General features: G+C 45.2%; 1 protein-coding gene across 1 annotated transcript in view; it reads right to left on the reverse strand.

Moving 5' to 3' along the window:
* Positions 1-2,223: 2,223 nt before the first annotated feature.
* Positions 2,224-19,001, reverse strand: part of hao1 (hydroxyacid oxidase (glycolate oxidase) 1) — a 44,654-nt gene continuing 27,876 nt past the window's right edge. Inside the window, exons 5-8 of the mRNA XM_060831165.1 lie at positions 18,095-18,186; positions 15,772-15,930; positions 13,658-13,738; positions 2,224-2,313 (exon numbers count right to left, since the gene is read on the reverse strand). Of these exons, the coding sequence (XP_060687148.1) occupies positions 2,224-2,313; positions 13,658-13,738; positions 15,772-15,930; positions 18,095-18,186 (422 nt within the window). The remainder of the gene's footprint in view (positions 2,314-13,657; positions 13,739-15,771; positions 15,931-18,094; positions 18,187-19,001) is intronic.

Here is a 19,001-nt window from a genome sequence, read left to right on the forward strand (position 1 = left end):
GTGACATTGAATAGTGGGGCTAAGTGACTTGCATCTGTTTCTAATTACCTCCTTGTGTGTTTAACCAACACGAGAATACACCAGTCAACAACAACTGAATTGACGTTAATTTATATTCCACCATAATGACCTCCACAATACTCAGTTCGATTGGAATTGCATCCTTGGTGGTGGCTAGGTGAGTGTAGACTCAATAGGAATAAGGGGTTACTGGGGATATCATGACCAGATCGTGAGAAATGTCCCTCAATCATTCTGGCTTGAGATGGGATATCCCAAATAGCTAAGTTCCTGGGTGGGGAGGGACAAACTGATTCAACTTTCTTTAATTATACGGCCCTCAGTTGTTTGTACCAACGTTAAGTTAAAAAGGATTCTCTTTACAGTGGACATTTTTCTCCATGACCCCATATTGACTCATATTTTAATAAGACTCAGTTTAACCAGGCTTTGTTGAATTAACACCAAAAAGTAAGTTTATTAGTTACTAAATACAAGGAGAATTACTGATGCAAAAGGCACACTCACAGATTAGAAATAAGAGGTGAATGCAAAAAGATTAAAGTTTTTAAAATGCTATAAAGTCTGTGAATTGTTCGCAGTGGTCCAAATCAACATCCAGGTTTAAACAATCAAGCACAATGAGGATCAATCAGTTGCCAGCCTCAACCAATCGGGCACAGAATAATTAAACACTCAACACAGCACTCCTTTCCCTGGCCCTCTTGTGGTGCAGTGATAGTTTCTCTACCTCTGGACTGAGAGGCCTGTGTTCAAGTCAAACCTGCTCTGGAGGTATGTAAAAACGTCTCTGAACAGGTTGATAAGAAAAATTAGGTTCAGTGCTTGAGAGAGAGCAGTGTCCCTATCTCTGAGCCAAGGTGTGAGTCGAATTATTGAGCTTGATTAAAAAGCATTCTTTCAGTATCTTAGATTAAAGGATATTCAAGATATTGAGTATTAAATTTGATCAAAAGAATCAACAAGGTAAATTGAGAAAAGTTATTTTTAAAAATTAAAAAGGGGCTCTTGTTGTGCAGTGGTAGTGCCCATACCTTTGGACCAGGAGTCCTGGGTCCAAATCCCACTTTCTTCCATTGGATTATAACAGCATCACTGAACAGGTTGATTAGAGAAAATCTTAAATTTTCCACATAGTGATAGTGTCACTGTCTCCGAGCAAGGAGTCCTGAGTTCAAGTTTCACCAGTTTCCAGAGACATATAACAACAGGTTGATTAGAAAATATCTTTAACACAGAATGTTATCTGATATTTGTCCTCTTTTCCTATTATTACCTCGTTTTGTCTTATACCCATCACCCCATGTTTCATGCCTTTCCTAATCAGCATCTCATTACTTTCAACTCTCATCCTCTCCAGCTGTCTCCGTACTTTTCTGCTTGTCTCTGTTTCTATTTATTGGATTTCACGGGGGATAGGAACAGTGAGGTGGAATGAGGTGTGACTGGACTGTAAATTGCTGTTTAAATATAAATTTTTCCAGCTCTGACAAAGAACCATGAGGTCTGAAATGTTAGCGGAGATAAAGGAATGTAGAATTCGGAATACCAGCTGATCGGCCATGACCTTATGGAATGATGAAGTGAATTGAAGGACCAAGTGTCCTAAATCATGTTTGTACGTTTATTCCAATGCTCAAAACAATTAACATTTATTAATAGAGAATACAAACCATAGAAAGAAGGGGTAGCAGAATCATTCTGAGGTAGGGTCACTGGACCTGAAACGTTGACTCTGATTTCTCTCCTCAGATGCTGTCAGACCTGCTGAGCTTTTCCAGCAATTTCTGGTTTCATTTTCAATAATAGGGACTGCACATGATAAATCCTCCCATGTAAGACACTCTGCGAGAGGGGACAAGAATGACAGAACTCTGCTTCCTTTGCCAATCTGAGAGAGTTGAAGACCTTTGAAGCCGTTGCTTGTTTGTTTATTAATTTTGGATTCATTCAAAGTAAGTCTATGCTGACAAGGATATATTCTGAAAACCCTGGGATGCAACTATCTCCTGCTCCATGCTGGAAGGACAAGGGTAGCAGATGCATGGGAGAGCTACCATCCCTGTGTTTCTCTCTAAGTCAGTCAGTGTTGTGACCTGAAAATATATCTGTGTGTAAAGCATTCCTTCAGCATCACTAAATCAAGATAGTGAAAATCCCTTCCTCAACAGCATGGTGGACGTCTCAACACCTCATGAATTGCTATGATCCACGAATGTAGCTCAACACAATCTTCACAAGGGTAGCTATGGATGGGTAATCAATGATAGCCCGGCCTGGAGCACCCACATCCTGTGAAAGAATAACTTTAAAAAGAAATACAAAAGAGGTGATTTTTTAAAAACTTCATTCACAGGATGAGGGCATCATTGATTGCCCATTGGGCAGTTAAGAGTCAACCACATTGCTGTGGGCCTGGAGTTACATGTAGGCCAGACCAGGTAAGGATGGCAGTTTCCTTCCCTAAAGGACATTAGTGAACCAGATGGGGTTTTCCCAATCAGTTCATGGACAACATTTGATTTTTAATTCTAGATTTATTTTTAAAATTAATTCAAATTCCACCATTAACCACAGTGGGATCTGAATCCAGTTCCCAGATCTCTAGGTTAACAGTCCAGCAATAACACCACTAGTCCGATGCCTCATAATGCTTGAGATAGCTAACTGACATATCCAATACCCAATTTGCAGTGGTGCTTAATTTGAACCAGCAGTATTGGCTAGAAAACACCAAAGGGTGGATTCTTTTAACAGTAAATTGTGCAGCAAATTGAAATAACAACACTGAAGGACTAACAAATGGTTTACTGTTTTCATGGCAAAAATAATTTCTAACAAAGTTGCTTTGAATAGGCTGTTGATGACTCCCTCCAGACTTTAGAACAGGGCTTGCCTTCAGATACGTGATGTTACCCAGGGACTCCTTTTCACAAGAGACTTGTCAATTTCTTTCACACTGCGACATCCTGAAACAATATTTTACATTTAATTCACGGCTCTGAGACGGGGACAGTGCAAATGAGTTTAACGTGGTTCTCTTCTGAGTATTGCTAAAGGTATTTGTTTTGTATTATCTCAGTTTCAATTTCAGCACAGAAGCAGACCATTCAGGCCTACATGCCTGTGCTAACACTTTGAGAGAGAAAAGCCATTAAACTCGCACACATGTTCTTTCCACGTGGTCCCAGAAATAATTTCTTCTCAAACGCCCAGCCAAGTTTCATAGGATCCTTACAGTGTCGAACCAGGCCATTTGGCCCAATGAGATCATGCTCGCCCTTCAAAGAGCGTCCCACTCCATCCCTGTAACCCTTCATTTCCCATGGCCAATCCACCTCACATCTTATAACTCTGAAGATGGACGAGGGAGATCCAGTAGATGTAGTGTACCTGTATTTTCAGAAAACTTTTGATAAAGTCCCAAATGAGAGGTTAGTGAGCAAAATTAGGGCGCATGGTACTGGGGGCAAAGTACTAACTTGGATTGAAAGTTGGTTGGCTGACAGGAAACAAAGAGTAGTGATAAACGGCTCCATTTCGGAATGGCAGGCAGTGACCAGTGGGGTACCGCAGGAATCAGTGCAGGGACCGCAGCTTTTTACAATATATGTTAACGATATAGAAGATAGTATTAGTAATAACATTAGTAAATTTGCTCATGATACCAAGCTGGATGGCAGGGTGAAATGTGATGAGGATGTTAGGAGATTACAGGGTGACCTGGACAGGTTAGGTGAGTGGTCAGATGCATGGCAGATGCAGTTTAATGTGGATAAATGTATGATTATCCACTTTGGTAGCAAGAACAGGAAGGCAGATTACTACCTAAATGGAATCAATTTAGGTAAAGGGGCAGTACAAAGAGATCTGGGTGTTCTTGTACACCAGTCAATGAAGGTAAGCATGCAGGTACAGCAGGTAGTGAAGAAGGCTAATAGCATACTGGCCTTCATATCAAGAGGAATTGAGTATAGAAGCAAAGAGGTTCTTCTGCAGCTGTACAGTGTCCTGGTGAGACCACACCTGGAGTACTGTGTGCAGTTCTGGTCTCCAAATTTGAGGAAAGACATTCTGGCTATTGAGGGAGTGCAGCGTAGGTTCACAAGGTCAATTCCTGAATGGCAGGACTACCTTACGCTGAAAGACTTGAGTGACTGGGCTTGTATACCCTTGAGTTTAGAAGACTGAGGGGGATCTGATTGAGACATATAAGATTGTTAAAGGATTGGACACTCTGGAGGCAGGAAACATGCTTCCGCTGATGGATGAGTGCCAAACCAGAGAACACATCTTAAAAATATGGGGTAGACCATTTAGGACAGAGATGACGAGAAACTTCTTCACCCAGAGAGTGGTGGGTGTGTGGAATGCTCTGCCCCAGAGGGCAGTGGAGGCCCAGTCTCTGGATTCATTTAAGAAAGAGTTGGATAGAGCTCTCAAGGATAGTGGAATCAAGGGTTATGGAAATAAGGCAGGAACAGGATACTGATTAAGGATGATCAGCCATGATCATCTTGAATGGTGGTACAGGCTCGAAGGGCAGAATGGCCTACTCCTGCACCTATTGTCTATCTTTGGACTGTGGGAGGAAACAAGAGCACCTCGTGGAAACAGGGAGAACATGCAAACTCCACACAAACAGTCAACCAAGAGTGGAATCAAACCCAGGTCCCTGGTGCTGTGAGGCGGCAGTACTAACCACTGAGCCACTGTGCCATCCCATTTATTTGTGAAATTTATTTGCAAAATTAGTATTGAATCTATTTTCACAGCTTGGTGTGTTTTCCTCAATCAGGTGTTTTAGCTGGAACAGCAATGCTGATGTTATCTCCCAGAATGTAAAAAAACTGGGCTCAGCTATCATGGTATTGAAGAATTCAACAGATGTTTACTACAACTAACCATCATGTGCAAACATGACATTCCTCAGGCCAATAAATGTCAGGGCTAATATTGAGCTACTATGTTAAAACAGAGCAGAATGCTTCCTGTAAAGCCTATTGCTTCAAATGATCCAACATAAGATGGTAAATATCTTTGAGTCACATGCAATGAAGGAGAAATGAATTCATGAGCATGTCTCTTAAAGATATAAGGACAGAAAGATAGAATACATCACCCTTGCAGATATTCGCACTCTCCTGCATTGTCAATTCTGCTGAAATGCAACAATGCAATTCTCTCAGGTTGGAAAACAGTTGACCAGGGCAATAAATCAAGTGACTTTTAGCTTGATTCAAAGCACACGAGATTGGAGATATTTACAATTCCACTTACAAGGTGGAAACACCCAATGGAAAACCACAGGTTAATCTTAAAATCCGTATCCATGATGTCTCTTCTGCCTGTAGTTCCAGCAATGGCCACCACTTCTGGTGGCGCTGCTGGACCTGGCAAGGTCCCCACTGTGGATCTTCTGTCTCAACCTAATTCATGCCCCGGCAGTGCCCAGACCTCATCTGGAGGTCTAGTCACCACTTCCTGGTAAAATACCCAACAAATTCCACCTTAGTAGCTATGGAATTTAAATACGTTCTATTAAATAAATTTAAAGTCAAAGAGTCATAGAGATGTACAGCACGGAAACAGACCTTTCAGTCCAACCATGCCTATCAGCTATCATAACCTAATGTAGTCCCATTTGCCAGCACTTGGCCTATATCCCTGTAACCCCTTCCTATTCATACACTCATCCAGATGCCTTTTAAGAGAGAGAGGGCAAACTGCAAAATGGATGTTGAGGAATTCCACTTTCTCAACCCCAGTTCAGAGAACATCCTGAATTCCTCTCAGACACTAATGAAGATTCAGGGCCCCTTGCCTGGGGCATTGAGCTGAAGTGGTAGTCCTGACTGGGCCACCATTTGAGTAGGCCCGGAGAGATCCTGCAAGCCAGCTGGGAGCATTTAACTTCAAATGAGTTAATAAATCAGCAATAAAATGCTAGTCTCACTGAGAATAGCCGTGGAACTGTCAGATTGTTGCAAATATCCCCACCCAGCTCACTTTTAAGGAAGGAAATCTGCCATTCCTTTATGGTCTGGCCTGCCACATGGTGCTGCATCTATTGAAAAACATTGTGTCGTTTCTTATCCGCCTTTGAAATTGTATAATTGGTTCAAAAGCAATTAGGGACAGATAATAAACGCTGGCCCAGCCAGTGATGTCCTCATCCCAAAAATTGATTAAAATCATCTGGTAAAGAAGTGAATACTTTCTCCTTTGATAGTGGCCTCTCCTTTATTCTTGCTCTGCAGCACTAGAAGTCCCAGCAACAGGGTGTGAAGAAGTTACCATAGTAACGTGGCAACCATTCTCTTCTGCATTTTAAAAATATATCTATTTCCTAGACACTAACAAAAACAGCACCTTCTGTAAAGTAGAGGAGCAGCGTAGCCTCGGAAGCACAAAGGAACATTAATCACTGGCAGCAGACTCAAGTGAACACATGCAGACATAATTACCAGAAACTGGCGTCGCTGTGTTCGGATGAAATAACGGAGTGAATTTGTCGGGAGCTACGACAAGTCGAAGCAGACAGTGATGTTGACATGGTTGGGACAGGCTGGGGCTGTCTCTTTCACCCCAACAGCCTCACCCCAGTGAATGACGTTGGCTTGCACCACCCAGTATCAAGCTAAGACTGCCGTCGGGAACTGCAACTCACTCACAGCACGGCCCTTCTATCAAAGCTAAGTTCAGCGTAAATCCTAAGCAAGCTGGAGAAACCCAGCTGCGTCTGCAAAGAGAGCCGTTCACTCTGTCTCCCTCCCCACAGACGCTGCCAGACCTGCTGAGTTTCTCCAGCACTTCCAGGATTGGTTACAGCCTTCCAGTGTGGTCTCAATGATTACTCCAGACAGATCCATACTTTGACAACCACTGTTCTGTCACCCTTCAGTCATTTCATGGAATCCATACAGTGTGGAAGCAGACCCATCAGCCCATTAACTCGACACTGACCCTCAGAAGAACATCCCACCCCCAACCTGCATACCCCATGGCTAATCCACCTAGCCTGCACATTGCCTGAACACTATGGGTAATTTAGCATGGCAAAACCACCCTGACCTGCACATCTTTGGACTGCGGGAAGAAACAAAAACACCTGGAGGTTGTAGACACAGGGAAAACGTATAAAGTCCACACAAAGAGGCTGGAAGCGAACCCGGGTCCCTGGCACTATGAGGTCTCAGTGCTAACTACTGAGCGACCCTTTCATGAGTGAATATTAAGCTTCTATGATTCTGTCTGAGATCAAGATCAAATGTTAAGTGGGATGTCTGCTTATCTGTATAGATTGGAGTGATCAGAGGTACCATACACTGAGCCCAACACTTGGTGTCACATTTGGGAAATCACTAGTTGGGGGTTATCTCTACAGTTCATATTGATGGCCAGTCCCTATAAGATTGATTAGTGGTACTCTATCCAAAAGCGATGTTGCCGGTTGAGTCAAGAGGATGGATGGGGAATGGAGTAAAGGTGGAAGTAGGCTGTCTTTGCAATGGCAAAGGTAAGGACTTGGAAGGTTGAGTTTGCAGACTCTGATGGAACAGGCTGGCTCAGCCCACAGCAGGGAGCGTGGCTGAAACTGTGGCAGAGCTGAAAAATGTGTTGCTGGAAAAGCGCAGCAGGTCAGGCAGTATCCGAGGAACAGAAGAATCAACGTTTCGGGCATAAACCCTTCTTCAGGAATGAGGAGAGTGTGCCAAGGAGGGACTTGGGGGAGGGGCATTGGGAATGCCCCTCCCCCAAGGAAGGAGGTTAAGGTGAGGGTGGGTAGGTGGAAGGAGGTTAAGGTGAGGTTGGGTAGGTGGAAATGGGTTAAGATGAGGGTGGGTAGGTGGAAGGAGGTTAAGATGAGGTGGATAGGTGGAAGGAGGTTAAGATGAGGGTGGGTAGGTGGAAGGAGGTTAAGGTGAGGGTGGCAGGGCTGGGGAGCAGAGACTGAGCCCGAAGGCTGTGTCTTTGGTCATGCCAACTTTCAGCCAAAGGAAGTTGCGGCTCACTCAGTACTTAGATGGTCTACACAATGGGAGTGAAGAGAACGAGAGAGGCTGCTCTGAGGCAGACGTAACAGAGACATTACCAGGACACACGCAAAACTGGGCACCATGACTTCAGACGGAATTCTAAAAGGAGGCAGGCTGTGATTGAGAATTGGGAATGAAGAAAGTGCTGGATCACTGTGAGACTCCAGGGTGATGGTGTAGAAGAGAAACCATTGATGAATTTCTTTGATCATTCATGATAAGCCAACCCACCTCCAGAGAATACACTGTTTGATGAAAATGCAAAAGGAATAAAGCTTTATTGAAAAATTCCAGGTTCATTGCATTGAACTCAATTCCCTGAGTCTCGTAACATACTTGCATGTGTGCATTAACCCACTAGAATTCATTTTTTGCTCTTTCATGGGATGTGAACATTGTCAGCAAACTTATCAATTGCTGCCCACCTTAAATTCCCCTCGAACTAAATGGCTCATGAAGCCATTTTATGGGACAATTAAGTGTCAGGGCCATTCAGGTCTCAAGTCATAAGTAGGCCAGACCAGTGAAAGCCATTAGATTTCTTTTAAAGGGCATTATTGAACCAAATTGGTTGTATTTAACCACAACCAACAATTTACTGAGACTAGTCATTGGTTCCCAGTTTAAATTCCATTAGCCGTCGTCTTGCAGTTTGAACCCCAGTTCATTAGCCTTAGCCTCTGATTTCCTAGCCCAGTGACAACTACCACGACACAGATATCTCTCCTATGCTGTCGGGAATGCTTGAAAACTTGTCCGAACCAGTCTAACCTGCCCAGAGTGAAAAGCAAAGGGGATAAAAACTCAGGCTATGAAGTCTGACTGTTGTTATGTTTTCAAGCAAGTCCAGAACTGCCTGAGAATTTGCAAATCAGGTCAGAGCGTTGCAATCGAAATACACCCATTGCTTGCAATCAAGTGGCCATTTATTCCCAATTTTGGCGTCTCAGGCTTTAGAATTATCACACCCCAGCACAACGGAGGCTTCAAGTCCATTGTGTTACCCATGCAGAAGATACACTGAAAGGAATATTGGACAAGATGAATATATTAAAAGTTGTCCTTCCTGGTACTAAAAGACATGCTCTAACTCACCCTTCTCTCACCTTCACCTGGGCCACCTCTGACTCTTCCCTTTGCTTTCTTGAATTCACTGTATCCATTTCTGGAGATAGGCTGTTCACCAATATTCACTACAACACACCAACCCCCACAGTTACCTTGACTACACTCCCACACATATACCTGAAACGTCAATTCCCCTGCTCCTCGGATGTGGCCTGACCTGCTGTGCTTTTCCAGCTGTACACTCTTGACTCTGATCTCCAGCATCTGCAGTGCTCACATTCTCCTACACTCCCACACAGCCAGCCTCTTGCTGGGACCCCCCCTCTTCATTCTCCCTGTTTCTCCATCTCCGACACATCTGTTCTGACAATGCCACCTCAGGTGCCTCCATCATGTTCTCCTTTTCCCTCAACTGAAGATAACCCTGCCACAGTCAGTAGGGCCCTCACCCGCATCCGACATATTCCCCACACTTCCCCTCCCAGATAAGGGTTCCTCCTGCCCTCACTTTCCACCCAACAAATCTCCACAATTCAAAGGACCATTCTCAGCCATCTCTCTCACCTCCAGCAAGGTATCACTGCCAAACGCACCTTTCCCTCCCCTCCACTGTCAGCATTCCACAGAGGCCGTTCCCCTCTGTGATATCATGGCCCACTCCTCCATCATTTCCAACATTTCCCCATTCACCTTTCGCATCTTCTATTTAATCATGGAAGGCGTAACACACGCTCAATCACTTCCTCCATTCTCACTGTCCAAGGCCCCAAAAACATGTGCCAAGTGAAGCAACTGCTTACTTGCCTTTAAAAGTAATCATCATGTGGCCCTGGTAAAGACTGAGCTATATAGTCACCTCAACCATACCCTCCGTGTGTGTTTGTGTGCTAAATGAGATCTAGCTACTTAAAACTGGGCATCGATGAGGCGCTGTGGGGCTCATCAGCAGCTGCAGAATTTTATTCAGCCACAATCTGTAATGCGTAGCCTGACATATCCCCCATTACCCATCAAGCCATGGGGTCATCCTGGATCAATGCAGAAGGGTTTGCAGCATGAGGCAGACCTAAAATAAAATGTGGAGCCAACCTGGTAACGTTGCAAATCAGATAAACAGCAGAAGCAGCAGACGACTCAGTTAAGCCATCTCACAACCGACAGGTCAGGTCTCAGCTCTGCTGTTCACCACATCCAGCCATCAACAGCAATAGCTAATTAAACAGCTCGCACACGGAGGAGCTTCTACAACTAACTCCATTGTCAACAATGAGAGAGTCCAGCACATCAGGGCAAAAGGTGGGGCTGAAATATTTGCAACCATCTTTAACCCAAAGTGTCAAGCGAATGATCCATCCTGGTCTCCTCCAGTGGTCCCCAGAATCACTGATGCGAGTCCTCGACCAGTTTAATTCACTCTTATGCGTTATCCAAAACAGTTGAATGTACTCGGTACGGCAAAGGCAATTGTCCCTGACTACATTCCACCAGCGGTGCTAACAACATATTCTTTAGTATTAGTCGTGCCCTTTGCTACGCTGTTCCAGCACATTGTTCACTTATATCCTGTCCTCAAAAGAAATATAGGACTAATCTAATATAGCCAATTACCGAGCCATCAGCCTCCTCTCAATCTCAGGCAAAGTGTTGGGAGGTATCATTAACAGAGCTACAGCACTTAGAATCATTGAACCCATACAGCATGGAAACAGGCCATTTAGCCCATCAGATAAGTGTGTCAGGGGAATTGAAAATATGTTGGGTGGATCAAGTCCCTCTAAAGAGCACTCCATCCAGACCCACACCCTTACAACTATAATCCACCTAGTCTGCACATCCCTGTGAGGCCAATCCACCTAATTTACATAATTTTGGATTGTGGGAAGAAACTCGAGCATCCAGAGGAAACCCACACAGACACAGGAAGAATATGCAAACGCCACACAGTGGGTGGAATCGAACCCAGGTCCTATGAGGCAGCAGTGCTAACCATTGAGCCACCACGCCACCTCACTTTGCACAGCACTGATCTGCTCACTGACGCTCAGTTTGGGTTCCGCCAGGGCCAATCAACTCCTGACTTTGTTACAGCCTTGGTTTAAACGTGGACAAGAAAGCTAACTGGTGGGGACAGTCACTGGCCTTGAGACCGAGAGCAACCCTTCACTGAGTGTGACATCCGGGAACCTTAAAAACATGAAGTCGGTGGCGAGAGGCGCCCACTCACTGGAGGCTGAACTTGTACAAAGGAAGATGGTTCTGAGATTAACAACTCCAGGATCCCTCTGCTGGAATCCCCAGGGTTGAAGCATGCTCACAGACAACCTCCAAGTTACAATGGAAACTTTTCTCATTCAGGAATCCTAAAGGGGCTTTACTCAGCAAATCCTTCAAATTAACCTGACTGCATTATGCCCATCCATTATCGAAACTGTACGGTTCCATTTCTTTTTCAGGTAGGTGTATCAGGGGATTTGAAAACACAGTCGGTGGGTTGAATTAGGTTACAGATCAGTGAGGATCAAATTGAACAGACTGAATGGCCTCCTCCTGTTCTTATATCCCAAGTTAAGGCCATAAGATATAGGAGCAGAATTAGACCATTTGGCCCATCGAGTCTGCTGCTGCATAGCTAATATGCTCCTAAACCCCATTCTCCTGCCCTCTCTCCATAACCTCAGACGAATCAAGAACCTATATACCTTAAAGACACTCAATGACCGGGCCTCCACGGCCCTCTGTGGTAACGGGTTCCACAGATTCCCCACCCTCTGGCTGAAGACTTCCTCCCCATTTAGTTCTAAACAGTTGCCCCTTCACTCTGAGGCTGTGCTCTCGAGTCCTAGACTTTCATACTAGTGGTGAAAGTGTGTTGCTGGTTAAAGCACAGCAGGTCAGGCAGCATTCAAGGAACAGGAAATTCGACGTTTCGGGCCAGAGCCCTTCATCAGGAATGTGGCCCGAAACGTCGAATTTCCTGTTCCTTGGATGCTGCCTGACCTGCTGTGCTTTAACCAGCAACACACTTTCAGCTCTAATCTCCAGCATCTGCAGACCTCACTTTTTACTTTCATACTAGTGGACACATCAGCACCAGGCCCACTGTATCCAGGCCTCTCAGTGTCCTGTAAGTCATGTCAATGATGTACAGGCTGAAAAGAGATGATAGTGCATCCAGTTTTGTCAATTGTGGTCAGACAATCTGAATATTGACTAGACAAGTATGGGACACCAAACTACCTCAGGCAGGCAGGGGGAACGAGGGAGGAAAGCGTGTTTCGTCAGTGCTGATCGACAGAGACGCACTCAATAGGCAACCATTTCTTGTGACAGACTCGGCAAGACCTCTCGCTTCTTACCAACAAATACAGCGCTTGGTGTCACCATGACAACCTGAAGCAGGCCAGGCCCACTTACCTCCACGCTGGGGGATTTTTGACATTTCATTAAAAAAAAACATAAAGCAAAACAAAGCAAGGTGATTCATTTCTGGCAGGGTCAAGTCAATACGGGAAAATGGGTGTCAACCATGAAAGAGACTCAGTCTTTTGACAAATTATTTAATAGTTCAGATGCCGGGAGGGAAGTAAACTAATGATGACAGAAATTGAAGAGTTTTGGGAGGGTTTGAGTTATACGAAGAGAATGAGACTTTTTTCAGTGTTCGGGGATGTGTAATTTGGCTGCATTAGTCAGCAATAAATGTAGAGTAGGAGGAAGTGAGGTCTGCAGATGCTGGAGATCAGAGCTGAAAATGTGTTGCTGGAAAAGCGCAGCAGGTCAGGTAGCATCCAAGGAACAGGAAATTCGACGTTTCGGGCATTAGCCCTTCATTCCTGATGAATGCCCGAAACGTCAAATTTCCTGTTCCTTGGATAAATGTAGAGTAATTGGGTAAGGGACTGGATCTGGGTGGGTTGCTCTTCGGAGGTTCGGTGAGGAGTTATTGGGCCGGGGGGGGGGCCTGTTTCCACACTGTCGGGATTCCATCCTGTTCTATTTTTTGACTGGAATGTTGGAGGTTGAGGGGTGACCTTATAGACATTTATAAAATCATGAGGGGTCTGAATAAGGTGAATGGCAGGTGTCTTTTCCCTAGGGTGGGGGATTTCAAGACTAGGGAGCATATTTTTAAGGTGAGAGGAGAAAGATTTTAAAAAGACATGAGGGACACCTTGTCTTGCACAAAGAGAGGTTCCTGTGTGGAAGGAACTTCCTGAGGAAGTGATGGATACACATTTAAAAGACATTTGGATATGTACATGAATAAGAAATATTTGGAGGGATATGGGCCAAGTTCAGGCAGATGGGACTGGTTTAGTTTGAGATGATGGTCAGCATGGAGTGGTTGGGCTGAAGGGTCTGTTTCTGTACTGTATGACTCGATGACTCTGTAAAGAATTGGAGGAAGGGAACTGAAGAAGCAGATTGACAGATAGTTGGACGAATAATATCGGAGACAGATTCATTTTTTAGCAGGATATGATTCAAAGTGCTATGTCAATATTCTTTATGCCAAGACAATTACTCACATGCCACTGACCTGCAAGAGCCAACGCTAACTTGAATTCATCCTTGAGCATCTGCAGAACGTCACAAACGCCTTCTTCCCCCTATTGTCTCAAGAGAAAGAGATGTTGACATGACTTTAAGGTCAGACACAACGGCCAAAGAAAAGGTCTCTGCTTTTCCGAAGGAACTCAACTGGTGAGAAATCCCAGTTTGGAAAGGCAAACAACTTGGGATAAAGTCCAGCTCCCTTTTGTCAGACGTGACTCAGTGCGCAACACTCTTTCCCAGGTTTCAGAGCTTTCTGGGTTTGATTCCCACTCCAGGGATTAATCTCAGAACTGACTGCAGCGCAGCCGGAGGCGCAGTGCTCTGTGTGAGATGGGAAACTGTGAGGGTGCACCATCCCTCTCACGGAATTGTGAAAGGCCCGCTGGTACCACATTGAATTTATTCCTCAGTCAACATTGCAAAGACAGCTTTGTTGGTCATCATTATCCATTTTGTGAGAGCGTGCTGCACACAAACGAACATCGTTCCTTCATTACAACAGTCCACCAGAAACAAGTGTGGCCATTCAGCATCTCTGACCCCGTTCTACCATTCAATAACATCATGGCTGATCTGTGGCCTAACTCCATAGACTTTTGAAATAGCCCCACAGAGGCTGGGATCCTGTCAGCAAGTCACCCATTATTTACACAAGCATAGTACTTGACAATGGTCTGGTTACCTTAGAACCAGCTCTCAGAGTGAACAGAACCTCTGACGAAGGGCTTATGCTCAAAACATCACCTCTCCTCCTTAGATGCTGCCTGACCAGCTCTGCTATTTCAGCGCCACACTTTTTGGCTAGAACTTCTGAATTCCCGTTTATATGTGTCAGCCAGGGCTCCCTAACTGGACCAGATTAACAGCCCCAATCAGGGACTCCTATTCTCTGAGGTTCATCTGCTCACCTCTTTACAATCACTGTACCTGCCTTTGGCCCATACTCCGTGATACACTAGCTTAACAAAAAAATTATCTGTCTCTGATTTAAAATGATCATTAACACCGCTAGCTCCAAACACACTCAGTTGGTTTTAAACTATTCAGGTTGTAAAAGGTACAATATAAATGAAAATATTTATACCTTTCCCCAGTGCCAGGTTGAAATTCCAATTCCAGGGCACAGCAACCTTAAGGTTGCACTGACCAGTAACTGAAGGCAAAATCATTTCTACTACAGAATTTCCTTCTATGTCCATTTGGACCAGACTAGTCCTCCCTCTCTCAGCTACTGGCCAGTGAAGTGTCCAGTACTGCAGATTTCAACATTCTTCAGGAGATGAGGAGAAACGTCTTGACCCAGAGGGCATGGAATTCTCTGCCACGGAAAGCGGTTGAAGCCAAAACACTGAAAAGGAGTTAGGTATCGTCCTCAAGGTGAAAGGGACGGCAGGGTTTGGGGAGAAAGCGGGAACAGGGAACTGAGTTGGATAATCAGCCATGATAGCTGAAAATGTGTTGCTGGAAAAGCGCAGCAGGTCAGGCAGCATCCAAGGAACAGGAGAGTCAACGTTTCGGGCATAAGCCCTTCATCAGGAAAGCCTTAATCAGCCATGATGATATTGAATGGCTGAGCAGGCTACTCCTGCTCCCGTGTTTGACGTTTCAGCACTCACAGAGGGGACAGGATGGCCTTGTGGCCTCATCGCAGGGTTGTTTATCCAGGGACCCAGGTAATGGTTGGAGGACCTGGGTTCCAAATCCTGCCATCACAGATTGAATTCAATAGTAATCCGAAATTACGAGTCTAATGGTGACCATGAACTGTCAATTGTTGGTTCACTAATGTCTTTTAAGGAAGGAGATCTGCCATCCTTACCTGGTCTGGCCTACATGTAACTCCGGGCCCACAGCAATGTTGCTGACTCTTAATTACCCTCTGGGCAATTAGAAATGGGCAATAAATACTTGTCCAACCAGTGGATAAAGAAAAAAGCAAGTCTTCCAGATAGCACAGAAAATGACACGCAAAAGGCGTGCAGAGCCCTATCTCCCAGGACTGAGGACAGAAGGAGGGGTTGAAGATTCTCTGGCAGCACAGCAGTCCAACCACGGGCATCCCAGGGTTTGAGAACTCCCGCTTTACCTGGTATGCCAAGCCCCAGAGGATCGGTCTGCCCACAAACACAGCCTTGGCACCTAGTGCGAGAGCCTTCAGCACATCACTGCCCTTCCGCACTCCGCCATCCAGGAAGACTTCAACCTTCCCTCCCACAGCGTCAGTGATCTCGCCCAGGGCATCAATCTGAGGAAGGTGGAGAAAAGCTTTGTTAAGAGCGTACATTTACATTTCTGAGCTAAAGCGTGGTAGTGTCCTGCCTGTGAGTTAGCAGGTTGGACATTCAGGTGCCAATGCAGACACCTGAGCAGATGCATCTAAACTGAAGGATAACTGAAAGAGTGCTGCACTGTCAGAAAAGCAGTCTCACAGATAAGACAATAAACCAAGGCCCCCTTTGTTCTCTCAGGTGAAATAGCACTATTTCAAAGGATTCCTGACCAATGTTAATCCCTTCACTAAAACACAGTACAGGTTATTTGGCCATCTTCACGTTGCTTCTGGTGGGGGCTTGCTGCGCACAAATTAGCCGCAGCAATTCCTTCTCCTCTCAGCCTTCTCTGCTTTAGGGAGGATACGGTGTTGGGGTGCAGAGTGGAGAGGAGAGGGAGCGGGTGGGACAGGGACAAAGGGGCAAGGCAGTGTAAAGCAAGAAAGGAAAAATGCTGCCCCTCCACAATTCCCATCAGCTCTGATGAAGAGTCATCGAGAGTCAAAACATTAGCGTGCTCTGTCTCCACGGATGCTGCCTGACCCATTGTGATCTCCAGCAATGTTTGTCTTCAGTACAGATTCCAGCCTCTGCAGTGATGGCGAGTAAAAAGTGAGGTCTGCAGATGCTGGAGATCAGAGCTGAAAATGTGTTGCTGGTTAAAGCGCTTCCTGATGAAGGGCTTTTGCCCGAAACGTCGAATTTCCTGTTCCTTGGATGCTGCCTGACCTGCTGCGCTTTAACCAGCGACACATTTTCAGCTCTGCAGTGATGTCCTCCTACACTTTTGTACCTTGTTTCCCTACCCACAGGATTACCATTAAACACAAATCCAAGTGGATTCACAGCCTAATAAATACCATAGTGGATCAGATGTTGGCATTTCTGTAATGGTTAACCTAATGTCTGATTGCTGAAAACTTGTCTGCCATCTCCAACGCACAAGTCAGGAGTGTGATGGAATAGTTTAATGGCCATTCTGTTAGCCTTTATGAGTGTGTCTCCAACATTCAAGAAACTTAACACAATCCGGGACCAGGCAGCCTGATTGATTGTTGCCCTATCCTGCACCAGTGCAGAATTTATGGGCGGCACGGTGGCACAGTGGTTAGCACTGCTGCCTCACAGCGCCTGAGACCCGGGTTCAATTCACAACTCAGGCGACTGACTGTGTGGAGTTTGCACGTTCTCCCCGTGTCTGCGTGGGTTTCCTCCGGGTGCTCCGGTTTCCTCCCACAGTCCAAAGATGTGCGGGTCAGGTGAATTGGCCAGGATAAATTGCCCATAGTGTTAGGTAAGGGGTAAATGTAGGAGTATGGGTGGGTTGCGCTTCGGCGGGTCGGTGTGGACTTGTTGGGCCAAAGGGCCTGTTTCCACACTGTAAGTCTAATCTAATCTAATCGTATACCATCGAGGGGATGCATTGCAGCATCTACCCAAAGGTCCTCCAATAGTGCTTTCCAAAATGCACAATTTCTACATCCTTGAAGGACAAAGGCAGATTATACATGGGAATGACAATGTTTGCACGTTCCCCTCTGAGACACTCATCGTCCTAACCTGGAACTACATCAGGTCTCCTCAATGTCATTGGATCAAAATCCCAGAACTCCCTTCCTAACAGCACTTACTCCACATGTACTCCACATGTACTCCACATGTACTGGAACATTGCTGCATTAGTTCAGCTGCGTTAGGCACTCACTGCCTCATGGAAGATGGAGTTTGAGTCTTGCACATATCTTGTGGGCAGCCACATGATGGAAGTTATACAAGAACTCTGCAACGATGTAGGAAAAGTATCTGAGCAGCTGTGCAAACCTCTAGCTTGGCATCTGGCAACACTTTGCACCTGCCACAGATGCTATTGTTTTAATGACCAGCAGCCAAATGAGCCCTGACATCAAATGATAGCCTCAACAGAACCCAGAGCCCATTTATTGCATGTCCAAAGAACCATATTGTATCCATCGGTGGTAGATTGGGAGTTAGGTAAAAACAAGGACTGCAGATGCTGGAAACCAGATTCTGGATTAGAGTGGTGCTGGAAAAGCACAGCAGTTCAGGCAGCAACCGAGGAGCAGGAAAATCGACATTTCGGGCAAAAGCCCTTCATCAGGAATGATGGAGTTAACTTACTGTGGCTGGCACACAATCCAGTTGCCTCGCTCCATGATTTGATACAAGTATCCCGTCAATTCCATGCTTAGCAGCTTCTCTGGCATCATCAGCTAAAGTTACAGAGACCTGGCAGTTAGTAACAGTAACTAAAATAGTTTCTCGTGAAAATGAAATAACAGCATCTGTACAAACATTCAGGAGGGACTGAACAAACTGCGAGAGTGTAGGTTTCTCCAAACACGTCAAGTCCTGGGAGGGAGACGTGCATCTCAACACTTGCACGATGCCTTGCTTTTATTAACTTTCTGATCTACATTCTGAAAGAGGTGCTATAGGTAGCATGGTTACAACCCCAAGGTGTCAGCCAGGTTCTCTTTGTACTCTGATACTTCCATTTATCTTAATTAAGAAACCCTTCCACTGAAATGTTTTTGTATCGTTTTAAGTTATTAATATGATTACAGTAATAATGTGCATTTAATTTAATTACTTCACCATGTCAAATGAGCATGATTGATTGCTGAACTTGTAAAAGAATAATAAAATTCCGCACTAAGATGGATCATTAGACTTTGTCTGCAACACGTGCTTTTTGCATCAGTTTCATGCTACGTTTTCGTTCCAAATTATTTTGTTCTTTAAAATGTAACATTTTTCTTTTACAGTCAGGGCCCATGCCTTTTCATTTGTTGCAAGTGAAGAATGAAATTGAAGGGGCAGAGCGTCGAGCGGACACTCGAGACATTGGCCACCATGCTGGTTTGCAGTTACCACTCACCTCCACCCCCAATTCCCACCTCCACTTCCTCCCCCCAGCTCAGCCCACTTTCCCAGAGGCAGGATGGGAACCGAAAGGGCCACCTTGGCTCATGGTTGGCTCATGGTTGGCCAATTCCAGCCGAGTTAGCGGGCCATTCACAGGAAT

The sequence above is a fragment of the Hemiscyllium ocellatum genome, chromosome 10 (genome assembly GCF_020745735.1).
Source record: "Hemiscyllium ocellatum isolate sHemOce1 chromosome 10, sHemOce1.pat.X.cur, whole genome shotgun sequence".
Classification (NCBI taxonomy): Eukaryota; Metazoa; Chordata; class Chondrichthyes; order Orectolobiformes; family Hemiscylliidae; genus Hemiscyllium; species Hemiscyllium ocellatum.